This window comes from Notolabrus celidotus, chromosome 11 (assembly GCF_009762535.1).
Source record: "Notolabrus celidotus isolate fNotCel1 chromosome 11, fNotCel1.pri, whole genome shotgun sequence".
NCBI classification, from domain to species: domain Eukaryota; kingdom Metazoa; phylum Chordata; class Actinopteri; order Labriformes; family Labridae; genus Notolabrus; species Notolabrus celidotus.
The window spans coordinates 3,623,329-3,637,818 of record NC_048282.1 but is presented as its reverse complement, the minus strand read 5'-3'; the positions used below and the strand labels follow the sequence as shown (position 1 = coordinate 3,637,818).

General features: G+C 42.8%; 1 protein-coding gene across 2 annotated transcripts in view; it reads right to left on the bottom strand.

Moving 5' to 3' along the window:
• prkar2aa (protein kinase, cAMP-dependent, regulatory, type II, alpha A) overlaps positions 1-9,455 on the bottom strand; it is an 89,413-nt gene extending 79,958 nt beyond the window's left edge. The window contains exons 1-2 of one of the 2 annotated variants that reach the window (XM_034696082.1): positions 8,854-9,455; positions 6,024-6,307 (exon numbers count right to left, since the gene is read on the bottom strand). In XM_034696082.1, the coding sequence (XP_034551973.1) occupies positions 6,024-6,270 (247 nt within the window). In that variant the 5' untranslated portion in view covers positions 6,271-6,307; positions 8,854-9,455. The remainder of the gene's footprint in view (positions 1-6,023; positions 6,308-8,853) is intronic. The other variant, XM_034696083.1, reaches the window with a different exon arrangement.
• Positions 9,456-14,490: the final 5,035 nt, after the last annotated feature.

Sequence of the window (14,490 nt, the reverse complement as noted above, 5' to 3'; positions counted from 1 at the left end):
TCAGAAAGGGTTACTTCAAATCTCCCAACATCACCAAGCATGATGGAGGTACAACAGTTTGTATTCACAACAATATCCCCTTTTGTTAAGCAGCTGAGGCCTGCGTGGTGATCTGGCTGTGGATTTAGGCAGCAACAGTTAGGAAAACAAGGCATGAACAAAAGGACGTCATGTTTCAGGAGAACACTGTGCTGTCCATGGGAATACATTACCAGCTATCTACCTCATTTACATTTGAGGCGTTTAGTCGGAACAGTCATACGCAGCAGTTTCCTGCAGCACAAATGGAAGGTTAAGAGCACACCAGTGAATCATCATGACTGCAAGTAGCCTAATAAAACACAATAGACAATAGAGTGTTGAGGGTTTTTTTTTTACATGCAATGAATACACTAGATACAGACCATGATCATGTTACAGGATCAGCACTTCACCTTCAAACTCCTGACTTTTGAAACTAATTGCTTTCTTCTTCAGAGCTCCAATGTTAATGCTTCTCCTATCCAGAGAGGTGTTCTACGCGTGTGCTCAATTAAACGTTTATACTGCTGTACTTTTTAATGAACAGGCAAACCTGAAATGAGTAAGTGTCCTACTTTAAAAGGTCACAGGCTGACGGAGCAAGTTTACGAGTTGTGCTCAAGGTGAGAAAATGAATCTTGCAGACTTAAAGCTGGGGTTGGCAGCCACTAGGGATGGGCATCTCAAGGCAAAATACTATTCCATAATCATTGGCATCTATTCAACGATTATTCGAATGAGTTCTTCTTCTTTTGCTATTTAATGCAGTTGGCATTCTTCTTCTTCTGTTATTTAATGCGGCTTTAAAGCTGGGGTTGGTAATCAGATTTAGATACACTTTTTGTTATACTGGTTAAAATGATCTTTATGTCCTGATGGCAATCATTACATGATGTGTTCTTAAAAAAGAAGTAAAAAAAGCTGCTATCTACAGCCAGAGTAAACCTGGGAAAACACCAACCAATCACTGTTTTTTGGCTCCCCAAATTTTAAACCATTCAAATCCCGTCCAGCCGTTCTGCCCTCCTCCTGCGCGTACATTTCCCCGGTGTGCACTCCTCCGAGTCCCCGTCTCCTGCCTCTGCTTCCCCTGACTCTACTGACTGCCCCTCTCGCTCGTCCTCGGGCCTGTCCCCTCTGACCTGATGAGGTGCTTTGCTCAGGACTGTAGTCCGGATCAGAGTCTAAAAAGCTCTCACCAACAAGCAGAATAATTAATGACGTTCAGTAAGTCTTACAGAAAATGTAGATGTATTGTAGCGTCCGTCCGGACGCTGTAATGATGACGAGCTGATTCGTGAACACGTTGAGTTTTAATAACCGGTCACTGCCGGCCGTGATCACGCCAACCAACAAAACAACAATCAATGTTTGAATGAATGAAGAACTTCTCCTCTTGTCTCTCCTCTCTCCCACTCGCACACTCTACACCTCTCCTGATGCCTTCACTGACCGTCAACACTGTAGGAATTAAGAACATCTACACTGAACACGTTTAACAAACAGTAGAGCTGTTACAGTATTATATATGTGTTATAACTTTTCTCCTGATATCGTGTCACCAGTACAACTGGATAATGCTAGCATGATAGTTGTGAGTGCTAACAGCAGCCATGTTTGTTTGTGTTTTTAACTTTCACTATGAGAATGTTTTGGTGAGGACCGGTTTTGAATCAGTCACCATCATATGGTCGAGAATCAGCGGCGCTCGTGCATGTGAGCGGGGGGCGTCGTTTTGGAGGAGCTCCGAGGGAGGAGGGGAGGGGTTAGACGGAGTCATGAGGAAAAGCTACATTCAAATTCATGCTGGTTTTCCGAGACTACCAACCCTAGCTTTAAGACGCTCTATAACCACCGTCTGGCGGGAATACTGTATTACAACCAGGGACCAGAGAAAACGATGAAAAATTGTACTTTTAAAATGAAAAAATATTCAAAGTAACTCTTCGATTTTGAATAAGTGAACGAATATTCAAATATTCAAAAAATCATTGCACATCTCCAGTAGTCACGGAAAACTAGGGGTGAGTATTGGCAAGAACCTCACGATACGTTACACATCACGATACTTGGGTCACGATACGATAGTATCACGGTATATCACGATATCCCTTTATTGTGATGTATTGTGATATTCTACACAGTTAACTAAGAAAAAGCTAGAGATGGTTTACATGTAAGTCACACAATATTACTCAAAATTGAAAGGACAAATTAAGTCAAAACTATTTGCTTGAAAATAACTGTTCCACTTTCTTGTTTTTGAAATACTGAAGTCGTATTTTAGTTCCACCTCGGCTAAAATACGAATTTTTATTTTTGCAAAAAAATCGATATTAAGAGTTGAAATATCGATCTTATATCTGAGGTCAAAGTATCGTGATACATTGCTGTATCGATATTTTTTCACACTAGCATGAATTTCAATGTAGCGTTTCCTCAGGACTCAGTCTATCTAATTCTGACTACCAACCCCAGCTTTAAGCTAAAATATTTCTCAAATCTCTGAGAGAAATGTAAAAAAAAAAGGCAGAACTTACAGGATGAACCCAAGCTTGGCACTAAGATTGTGTCACTCAACATGTATGGACATCCAACAGGGTCCTAACTGGAACCAGAACAGGGGAGTTGTAATTACATGATAGTATTGTGACTGAAATGTTGCCGTTTTTTAAGTCATATTTTGGTGCATTTTGGCCTTTAATGGATTGGACAGGAAATGTGGGGAGCAGAGAGAGGGGGAGGACATGCAGCAAAGGGTCGAGGCTGGAATCAAACCTGCGACCTCCCCGACGAGAGCTATAGCCTCTGTATTTGGGGCGCATGCTTAGACAGCTAGGCCAACGGCACCCTGTAACTGAAATGTTTGTAGTTTCTTCAGTGTCTCAGGGGTTGTACCTACATGCCTGGGTATGTCATCAGTGGAAAGAATGAAAATATGAGAATAGACATCTCTGCTTTGCCATTGAGTCTTACAAACTACATTTCAGCGTTATCCTCATTAGACCAAATCATTTTGCAGCACACGAGTGGTTCTTTGGTACTATTTATACCAGTAGGCTCCAGTAGTGGTCTGGCCGGAGCACATGATGTTGGTCACGATAAAGGCCTGTGTTGTTCCCATCAGGAATGAATTCCCCTGAGGGCGGCGTAAACGAGCTAAACTGGATAACCTACTGTGGGGTTTGTCATGTGTGTGACCCACAGCATCAGGCGAAAGATTCCCCCTGGAAGGCAGCAGGATCTGCTCCCGGGTCAGCCTCCCTTCATTGCCTGCTCGGATGCAGATCTGAAAAATGCTCAACAGCTAATGGCTAATCAGAATGAACTGGGAAGAAAGCGTTCAACGTCGTCACTGGGCTGGAATTTGAACGGGTGTGATTACGAGCCATAACCCATCTGCTTGCCTTCACGAGCACTCGCTTACGTACACGCGCGCACACACACACACACACACACACAAGGCTCCAACAGCTGAGGTTACAGCTGTGTGACAGCAGCCAAACCCCACTTGTGAGAGCAGAGAGACCGGAACAGTAATCCCTATTCTACCATGAGCCAGTTTGTACCAATCTCCAAGGTGGGCCAATATTGCTTTCAGTGGAGATGAACATTTTCACATGCGTCATGAACACACACTACCAGTCCAAAGTTTGGACACACCTTCTCATTCAAGGGTTTGTATTTATTGTAATGATTGTAAACACTGTAGATTAATACTGAAGACATCAAAACTATGAAAGAACATATATGGAATTATTGAATGAACAAAAAAGTGTTAAACAAAGCAGAATCTGTTTTATATTTTAGATTCTGTAAAGTAGCCCCCTTTTTCCTTCATGACAGCTTTGCACACTCTTGGTATTCTCTCAGTCTGCTTCATGAAGTGGTCTCCTGGAATGGTTTTTAATTAACATGAGCCTTGTCAAGAGTTCATTTGTAGAATGACTTGCCTTCTTAATGTGTTTGAGACCATCAGTTGTGTTGTTCAGAGGTAGGGTTAGTACACAATGGATAGTCCTATTTGACTACTGTTGTAATGAGAAGGTGTGTCCACACTTCTGACTGGTGATGTATGTAGTTAACTTATAAATGAATCACTACAGCTACATCTGCAAACAAAACTCACTCAGAGGAAACGTGATGAATTCACAAGGCGATCTACTCTTTTCCCCAACAACTAGATGCAACACTCCACCATTGCTTGAGTATCTGCCAGTGATACTAACAGGAGAAGAACTGTGCACGCTAATACAACACTTGAAGCTTTTAGATTGCATTCATTTGGCATTTCCACAAAAGAGGCATGAGATATTCTGTAACGAGCTTAAAAAAGGAACTTGCAAAGAACATTTATAAGCCTGTGACAGACACACAAATCAACACAACAGATACAGTCATTGAGAAAACACAAGACCTCATTCACAAGGTAACAGCCCCTGGCATCACAGCGCAGCGCAGTGATGTGATCTAGGCCACGCTGCTCTCAGCTGCTCAGGAGAGAGCGAGCTGTGGAGCAGCTTACATCTTCTGCCAGTCTGTCAAAACACAGGGGAGTGATAGAGAGAGGCACTGCTTTATCTGAAGGTAGCATACTGTGTAGGATCAGGACCAGATACAGTTCATGAACTCTTCAGTTTAGATCTGGATCTATGCCTAGGGATGTGTTCATGTCATCACATATATTTGTATTCAATTTCCACTTTAATTGACTGTCAGGTCATTATATTTCAGTTTGACAGGATCTTGGATTACATTTCAGAGCGTTTCCTCCTCCTCTTGAATAATTTGATAAAACGATACAGTAGGAAGATGAGTGTTTGCCCACATCCATTGCAAATTCTAGTTTGGTTGTGACATTTTGCTCCTTATCAGCAAAAAAGTCCAATTTCTGCCACTCTATCTTGCAACCATAACTCATCTGTATCCTTGGGTTAGCTCCTATAATGTTTTTTTAAGTCATACTAGATCAGGGGTTCCCAAACTTTTCGGCCCGTGACCCACAAAATATAGGTGCCAAAGACTGGCGACCCCCACTGCCCCTCGAATGTAGCTTCATACTTCATTTAGCTGGTCTGCAAAAAATGATACACCTACATGCGCATGTGGTTGGATCCTGATGTGCTGGTATGAATTAACTGCTGCTACTGATGCTTTGTTATTGTCAGCTAACCCTAATACTGAACTTAGGAGTCATCTGGCAACAAGGAAAGGCAGAAAACTAGTAACAAAAAAAATGTGTTTCATTTCAAATGTAATTACTTTTTCCCAAATATATTTAAGGTAATGGAAAAATATGAAAATTTAGATTACTTAATGAGGAAAAAAGATATGGGATCCCCCATTAGTGTCTCGCGACCCCCACTTTGGGAACCAAAAGTGCACAAGTTCCTATTTTCACAATTTGTCTGGGAAGCAACATTCACCAAAGCTTTCCGGTTTGAAGGATCTGATACAAGATGGATTAGATTTAAACATGAAGTCCTGTTTTAAATCCACCAAGTCACTACTCGATGAAGAAGACCTAGATTACACGAGTAGAAGAAGAGGGCTGCCGGTCTCGTAAATGGAAAGCCAGTCTCAAAGGAAGAGGTGAGTTTGATTCTACACCAAGCATCACCTTCACTTTCTCTTTCTCTTTCACTCTCCAGTTCTTCTCACACAAACACTTAAAATCCATTGTATCTGCACACATGCACACGTTCAAAAGAACAGCTGACAATCATAATGTGGCTCAGTGGGTAGTGGGTCATTCATCAGTTGGGAGGTTGGCGGTTCGATCCCAGCTCCAGCAGTCACATGCCGAAGTGGGGAAGACACTGAACCCCAAACAGCTCCCTCTGTTGTTCAGCGGTGTGTGAATGTGTGTGAATGAGATGAACACTGATGGTGCCTCACTATAGCAGCCTCTACTACCAGAGAGTGAATCTGATGGGGAGTGTAAAGAGTGCTCAGACAGAGATATAGAAGTCCATTTACTATAACAAAAGAACATCACTTACGTTCAAAGTCAGAATCGTCGTCCTCATCGTCCTCTCCGTTAGACTCCGTTTGCATCGGCTCTCCATCAAACACCACCCCTTTCCCTGCCTTGCCACCAGCGCCGCCTCCATCCTGACTTCTGGTGTCCCGCAAACGGGTGAAGTACTGTACTGCAAAATCCACCAGGTCTGACGGCCTTTGTCGCAGCACCTCGACGGTGTAACCCTGCAGCAGTTCTGTCAGCCCCACTGGTATCTCAATACTCATGGTTGTGCGTGGCTCAGCGGCGGCGTTTGCTATCTATCTGCAGGAGGAGAGAGAATGAGTCAGAGTCTGTTTGCGGCTTCACACTTGTGTTTGAGTGCTGGGGTGAGATGTGGTTAACTGTTGATTTTTACAGCTTTCCTGTACTTTTACTATTCCAGTGTAGTTTCAAGCAGCTTGTGAATGTTTAGTGACTGTGTGTTGGATCCACCCTCCTGTTATCCTTGGGGTCAATTTGACCCCATTCAATGTTTAACGTCTCTAAAAAATATGGTTAACATATTTTTTTGCTTCATATTTCATGACTTTTCCTAATTCAAAGGGGACAACTGGGTAAAAAATAGTAATAATATGATATGATATGTTCCAATATCCTCCACACATAATGTGTTCTTTTTTCAACTCTTTTTTTTCATATCTGTTTAGTTCTCTTTGTATTTGGAGCATGTCATGACTTTAATGACTCATTTGTTGACCATGGATACCAAACTGGCAACGTTTGCAGTGGTGTTTACTATTTTGGTTCCTGTATGTGTCCGGAGATCCTGTGTGTAACCTTGGTAAAATTGTTTACATACGAGATCAGCTGTTAGCAGCCCGTAGCATGTTGATGCTAAACAATGCTAGGCCCGATGTTCTCTGCAAGCTGAGGAGAAGGAGGCAAGGACGACGTGCTGGTACTGAGGTGCAAGCTAAAAAAGACGACATGGACCTGTCCTTCCACCCACCGTTATGGGGAATGTAAGATCTATCTACGATAAGGTGGACGAGCTAACCCAGCACCAGAGGGAATACTGGCAGAGTAGCATCATGCTAACAGAGCTAACACCGGACACAAACGCCACATTGGAAGGATTTCACCTGCTGTGGGCGGACAGGATACAGGAGAGCAAGACTGAACTAACTGGTGAAGAAGGCCAGCTCAGTCCTGGACCCTGTGGAGGTGGTGGCTGACAGGAGAATTATGGACAAGCTGTCGTCTCTGATGGACATTTCTTTTCTATATATATTCTTGTTGAAATTCTTGTTCTGTACACCTTCTTGTTTGCTGCTGTAACTCCATGAATTTCCCCGTTGTGGGAAGAATAAAGGAGTATCTTATCTTATCTTACATTTAATACGCATCCTTGTTCTTTGGGGTCAATTTGACCCCTGGCTGTTTTAGCTGTTTAAAACATAAGAAATATCTACTTTTTACACATATTTGTTTTGGTTGTTTTTGCATGATACTGAGGTACATACAATTTTATTATCAAGGAAAACCTCCCTCTGCTTTAAGGCCCTCACCATAGACAGCATGAAATATGGAAGTAGTCTCCATGACGTCACCCATCTGTTTCTGAAGCGCTGTTTTGAGGCCAATCGTCGGTGGGAGCCATATTGCTGCTGTCGAGTCAGTGTAACATAAAGAAGCGGGCTTTGAGCCTCCTCGCCAACAGATACAGTGTTCTCGCCTGTAATCAAGTCGGCTGTGCCTCTTACTGGAAGACTCGTAATCTCAATATCTTCAAAGTTGCTGCGTTAGGAAAAAAAATCACCCCCCGTACAGTGTGTGCCGATCGAGAAATGAGCTATCCAGACTACACTAGTCTTTTTGAACCAGGCTGTAAATATGTTTATTTCTGCTTTAAAGATCGGCCTTTTTGAATTGGTGTGTATGTGGTTTCCGGTACTTCGGGATCCAGCCTCAAGTGGATCCTCGATGAACTGCAGTTTTTAACAATTCCACATTTGACTCATATTTTTAGACTGGAGGTTGCCGCTTGCCCTAACCTGACATCACCATACCTTTCGTACTGTGAGAACTTCTGAGAGGTCAAACAACATGGAGCAGGGGGGGGACATTTCTTTCCTATGAGAACATTGATATTTGCTGTACTGTGGGGTGGGAGATATTGCCCTGTGAAGACATTGATGATTCACACAACACAGGGCTGGAGCTGACATATAGAAGGATGCACAGCTCAGTAAAATGTGAGCATAACAGGAGGGTTCAAATGTGCTGGAACAGTCTGGATTCTGTCCCTGGAGGTGCTGCTTCACTGCCTTTTGGCGCTGTAGCCGTACATCAAGTGTTGCTGTGACATTGTCAGTGAGTGGACACAAGTCCCACCAGCTTCACCACATAGATCTGAGCCTTATTAACTGTGGAGAAACAGTAAAGAAACTGGCTTGGTTTCAGAAACATGACTGCTCGGCTCCGTCATTACTTGAACTGTCAGCTGGAGTTGGTGGCCGGCTGAAACTAGCTAGCAGTAGAGCTAATGAGCTAATACTCCTCACCACAGGTTTACCTGGCTGTTTGTTCCAGAGATAGACAAGATGACCACCCGAGTGAAGTAAGCCACAACACTAATCTGACAGGGACTAGCTGTAGCAGACACAGGCTGCAAACACACCTAGCTAACATGCTAGCTGGTGTCCCACCTTCAAGGAGCCGTTAGCTTACAGTATAGTGTGGCGCACCAGGAGCTAACTAAGCCTCAGATAATAAGGACCCGGCTGGATCAACGTTACAGTACAAGCACAGCAGCTTACACGGGGTTAGCTGTGTGTGAAGCTAACATCACCAGCTTGGGTACTTACGTGAGATTCTGCCTCCCCAGTCCCCTCCTGCTCGGTGTCTTCCTGGTTCAGTCTTATTTCTCCTCTTCTTCTGAGCCAGTCTCTCTGCCAGGGTAGCTCCCCTCACCAGAACTCATCCAACCTTCACCCTGCTCACTAAGAGGTCTGGTTTAGCCTTGAAGCCAGCTGGACCGCGGTGCTGGTTGAGCTTATAGGGGAAAGCAGTCGACTTCACCCCACTGCTGGTTCTTCGCAGTCCGCGTCCTGAGGGAGGAGGGTGGGACTTGTTGTAGCTGGAGTGAGAGCTGGCTAGCTGGCAGGCTACCTTGCTAACTTGCTAGCCCCTGCCGGTTTCCTCTTGACAGCTGCCGAGACTCTCCTGAAGACTGAACCAGCTGCTGCAGTCAGGTGACAGATCCTGAACTCGACGGTAACAGCGCTGCAGCTCACAGCCGTGAAATACAAAACTCCTTTAAACGTTATTCCACCTTTAAGACGGGTAATCACAGCGGGAGAAGCTCACAGTGAACACGTTTCCTCCCTCCCGGCGAGGCTCTCTGCAGCTCTGCGTGCACGAAGGATCCACTATGAGGAACCACTGCTGAATCCTGCAGGCGTGAGGAGGCGTGGCCAACGGGGCTGACACTGATTGACAGCAAGCTCGACCAATCAGGATGAAGGACCGGGAAACGTCTACCAATCAGATTTGTTGTATCCATAAGAGGCGTAAATGAAGGTAATAAGATGTTTGCACATTTAGAGTTGGACCACACCTACAGTGGAGGTCTTTGGTGGACATCTCTAGAACACGAGCTCATAAGGAAAGTATTAATTAAGGCCAAAATGGGCTTAGTGAAAAGAGCTGGATCCAGGTTGGACTCACTGGGGGCTGTGGTGGAGAGATGCACACAGAAGAAGCTAGAGGCCATTCTAAATTACACAGATCATCCACTTCACAACTTCTTTGTGGACCAGAGAAACAGCAGCAGTGGACGGCTCATCTCTCTGCGCTGCAGGACTCAGATATACAGAAAATCATTCATCCCTGCAGCCATTAGGCTTCAGAACTCTCTAGCCAATGGGAGATGAGCTGACAGACACCTGGATGACTTGTTTTATGTGACTTTTATAATTCTATCTGCCAGACACCTGACTGTCTTCCTCTGGGGATTAATAAAGTACACCCTATTCTATTCTGCCTGTGATGTTATGTGCAAAGGTAAACTGTGGTATAACACTCAGCTCCTCTGCACCTCACTCTGAGGGACTCTCTTGTGTCAGTGCTGGTGTTGTTTGATCAGTCAGGTTGTGTCTCATTGCTCTGCAGAAATGAGCCACTCAAAGAGGAGAGGGGCCCTGATGTTGCATAGATAGCCCTTCCTGAGAGGTTGTGCCTAGCAGCACCATGTAGCATCTCTTCCATTTCCATTCCTCGGCTGTCACAGAGGTAAAGCCGTTGCCATGGCCACAGCGAGCCTGGATTTAATTCCTCATACTGGTTTCTGATTGGCTCGGGTCTTTGATTCTCACAAACACAAGAGGAAACCGACCTGCAGGCTCCCTCTGCTGGGAACATGAACTTTAGAAGCACCACATTCATTGAAATGATAGTAAAAGAAGTAAGATTTTTGTGGTTTAAACATTTGCAAATTGAAATTCCTTAGAATAAACCACATCACCGGACTGACACTCCTCACTCTCACAGGGTACACCAGATGATGGAGGCCGATTACACACGCTGAAATCAATTAGCTTGGGATCCTCACCGTTCCTCCATGTCACGATTAATCACCACACTACTGAGCTGACTGCGTGTGACATCAACTCTCATGTCTGTAGATCACCCATGGGAGCATGCATTTTTCTGTGGAAAGATTTTCCGTTGGAATCACTGGAATATATGTCGCACAACGTTCATACTGACTGTGGCAGAAAATAATATTCACATTTGCAGTTGGCTCTCATGATCTTGACTTTCCAAGAAGGGCTATCCTTTGGGAGTTGCTGCTGATGTGGTTTGAGAAAACTCCAAAAATGTCTCAAGGAGACCTGCTAGCCTACATTTCCAAAGCGTGGCGTAGAAGGCGTGAGAAAATGGAGCAAGAATAAAGTGTGCAGAATAGTCAAAAAGATAATGTGTACTATGTGGTGCAGGCATGTTTGCATGCTGAGTTTTAGTATCATGGAATAAACATAGAGACATACACTAGGAGTCAAAAGTTTGGAAACACCTTCTCCTTCAATGTTTGTGTTTATTTTAATGATTGTAAACACTGTAGATTAATACCAAAGACATCAAAACTATGAAAGAACATATATGGAATTATTGAATGAACAAAAAAGTGTTAAACAAAGCAGAATCTGTTTCATATTTTAGATTCTGTAAAGTAGCCCCCTTTTTCCTTCATGACAGCTTTGCACACTCTTGGTATTCTCTCAGTCTGCTTCATGAAGTGGTCTCCTGGAATGGTTTCTAATTAACATGAGCCTTGTCAAGAGTTCATTTGTAGAATGACTTGCCTTCTTAATGTGTTTGAGACCATCAGTTGTGTTGTTCAGAGGTAGGGTTAGTACACAATGGATAGCCCTATTTGACTACTGTTGTAATCCAGATTATTGTAAAACCAGATTATGTCATAGTTTTGATGTCTTCAGTATTAATCTACAATGTTGAAAATAATGAAAATAAATAAAAAAACATTGAATGAGAAGGTGTGTCCAAACTTTTGAGTGGTATTTCTTTAATTTTGTCCAGGTTTGGACTTGAGGATGAACACTGTCTCTAAATGATAAAATGCAAGATATATGCACCCACCATGTTCTTGCACATTCCTGTACAACTAGACAGCTCTTCCATTAAACATGTTGTAAAGTTTTTGCATTATATTGTTTTTTTTAATTCTATATTGTTATGTTGATCTTTTCCCAGTCTGTTCTCCTGTGTTCGTTGCCTTTGCACATAGACATCAACTCCTTGTATGTGACAAGCTATTTAAGATTAAATAAACCTGACTGATCATAATCCTAATTCTGATGAGGAGAGAACAAAGACTAACGAGGAGAAACCAGACACATAGAGTGACATTCTACCAGCTTGTGTACCTTGGTTTATCTCAGTCTTACACTTCCTTGTTTCTTTAATCACTTAAATGAAGCAGTAATACCTATAGAAACACATTTTACTGTCCAATTCCTCAAGATTACTTCACATGTTTGTCCTGCCAAGACTGTGTAACATGCTCAGTAACCAGCTGATAAAAGCACTAATGCATGTGTGTTATCAATATCAGTACACTAAAGCTGCTCCCTCTAATGAAAAACTGTAAGAGAAATACGAGATGAAAGATTAATCTTGGTTTATTCCATATTTTTTTTTAAAATCCTTACTTCATCCATGATTAAGATGTTTTTGCACTGTTATTGACACAGCTTTAAATTGCACTCCTATAACCTCAGCTATTCAAAATATCTTCTGTGATGCTCTACCACCACCTAGTGGCTGAAGTGTTGAAGCTTCTTAACCTTCCCCACCAATTTAAATCACTCAACTGCAGGACAGTTTGAAACTACAGATAGTTTCACAGGTGACACCCAGAGAACCCAGCTGAGCCAGGTCAAATGGCTCAAATATCATCCAACTTTAATCTGCAGTATGTAATACAGCATGAAAATGAACCTCTTAAATTCTATTTAACCCACTATTGGAGAGTGAGTGGTGGCGAAGCTTTCTATTACCAGTAGATAGACAATGTTACAATGTTACAATGTCATTTAGCAGACGCTTTTATCCAAAGCAACGTACATACGAGAACAAGAACAACACAAGCAAAGATCTAGACAAGAGGAAACAAGTTCAGTAAGAGTAACAAAGTGCTTCAAGTCAATTTGGGTGCAGGTACTGCCAAGCAGTGTAAAGGCAATGCACAAAAGTAAATAAGGATTTTATTTTTTTTATTTTTTTATTTATTTTAAATAAGGAACATCTACAATGAAGCAACCAAACAATTTAAGACCTTCCATTATCATCATCAACAATTAACATCACCACAATAATGACCAAAGTACCAAGTGCTGGGTCACTCAAGACCTGAACACAGATTCCCAGGGTAGAGCAGGACAGTGTGAGTCAACTGTAGCTGGAAGACATGATCTGCCACTGGGGACAACAGTGGAGAACAGTCTAGCTAAGTGCATAGTGCTTCCTAAAGAGCTGGGTCTTTAGCTGTCTTTTGAAAGTAGAGAGGGACTCTGCAGATTGAATTGAGTTGGCCAATTCATTCCACCATTTAGGGACAACAGAAGAGAAGAGTCCAGCTAGTGATTTTGAGGCCTTATGTGCTGGAAGCACTAGGCGCTTTTCAGAGGCTGAGCGTAGCAGGCGAGAAGGGGTGTAGACCTGGATGAGGGGTTCCAGGTAAACTGGAGCAGTTTTGGTGACTGCTTTGTAAGTCATGATTAGAGTTTTGTATCTGATGCGAGCTGCATGAGCAGGGGAATGACATGAGCTGTCTTAAACTGGTTGAAGACCAGACCAGATGTGCTGCTGCGTTCTGGATCATTTGCAGAGGTTTAACTGTGAATGCAGGGAGGCACGCATATATGTTCCAACCCTCCACTGTAGTGACAAAATAATGAGATCGAGAATACAGGTGGTGGAAATGAGTCTCCACTGAAGGGTGGCTTGGCACAGCCTGAGAGAGATAGGGTCAGGAGCTTGGATCCCAGAGTAGAGCGGTTTGTCCCTCACTTCAAAAGGAACAGTGGTGGACAGTAACAAAGTAAAAGTACTTGAGTACTGTACTTAAGTACATGTTTTTAGTATCTGTACTTTACTTGAGTATTCTTTTTTGGGGAACTTATTACTTTTACTCAATTTAAAGACAAATATACTTTTGACTCCGCTACATTTCTATCAATGCTCTAATTACTCACTACTTTAGCTTTGAAGTCAGGTCAGGAATGTCCTTCTCTTTTCTGAAATCTGATCCTAAGACAGTAAACTGTGTTTGTGTAGTTCTGTTTGTCTCAGTGGTTTAGTCGTACCTGTATATCATGCGTCTCCACGGTTGAACGTGGAGCAAACACAGAGCATCACTCAGATCAGGCCGTTCATTAAGAGGTGGTAATGATGGCTATAATTCTCCACCTGAGCACCCATGTCCATATCTTCAGCCCGTGTTAGAGGTTTTTGAAATGAAGAATGATACGTATGGTTTGAAATGTTCTCCCTGTTTCCCACTCTGCCCAAACAAACAAACATTCACTGTCCAACCTGAGAGAGCGTGTTGAGCTACGTAACGTTTGATTCATTCCAGATGAACATTTCAAACTAAGGTGTCTGTGCTTGTAGTAACTTAGTTCCTGTTTTTATTCCATGGTATACTTTTTACAGATTTCCAGTAAGGGTTTCTAAATGAACCTGATGTAACAGAATGTACTCCTATGTACTTTGAATACTTCATTATTTTTAAAAGCAAGTACTTCAGGACTTTAACTCAAGTAATAATCTGACAGAGCAACCTTCACTTGTATTGGAGTAATATTTGACCAGGAGGATCCATACTTTGACTTCAGTCATGGAACTGTGTACTTTGTCCACCACTGAAAAAGAGTCAGTTGAGGTAGTTCAGGCATCTGAAAAGGAGGCCTCCTTTGGAG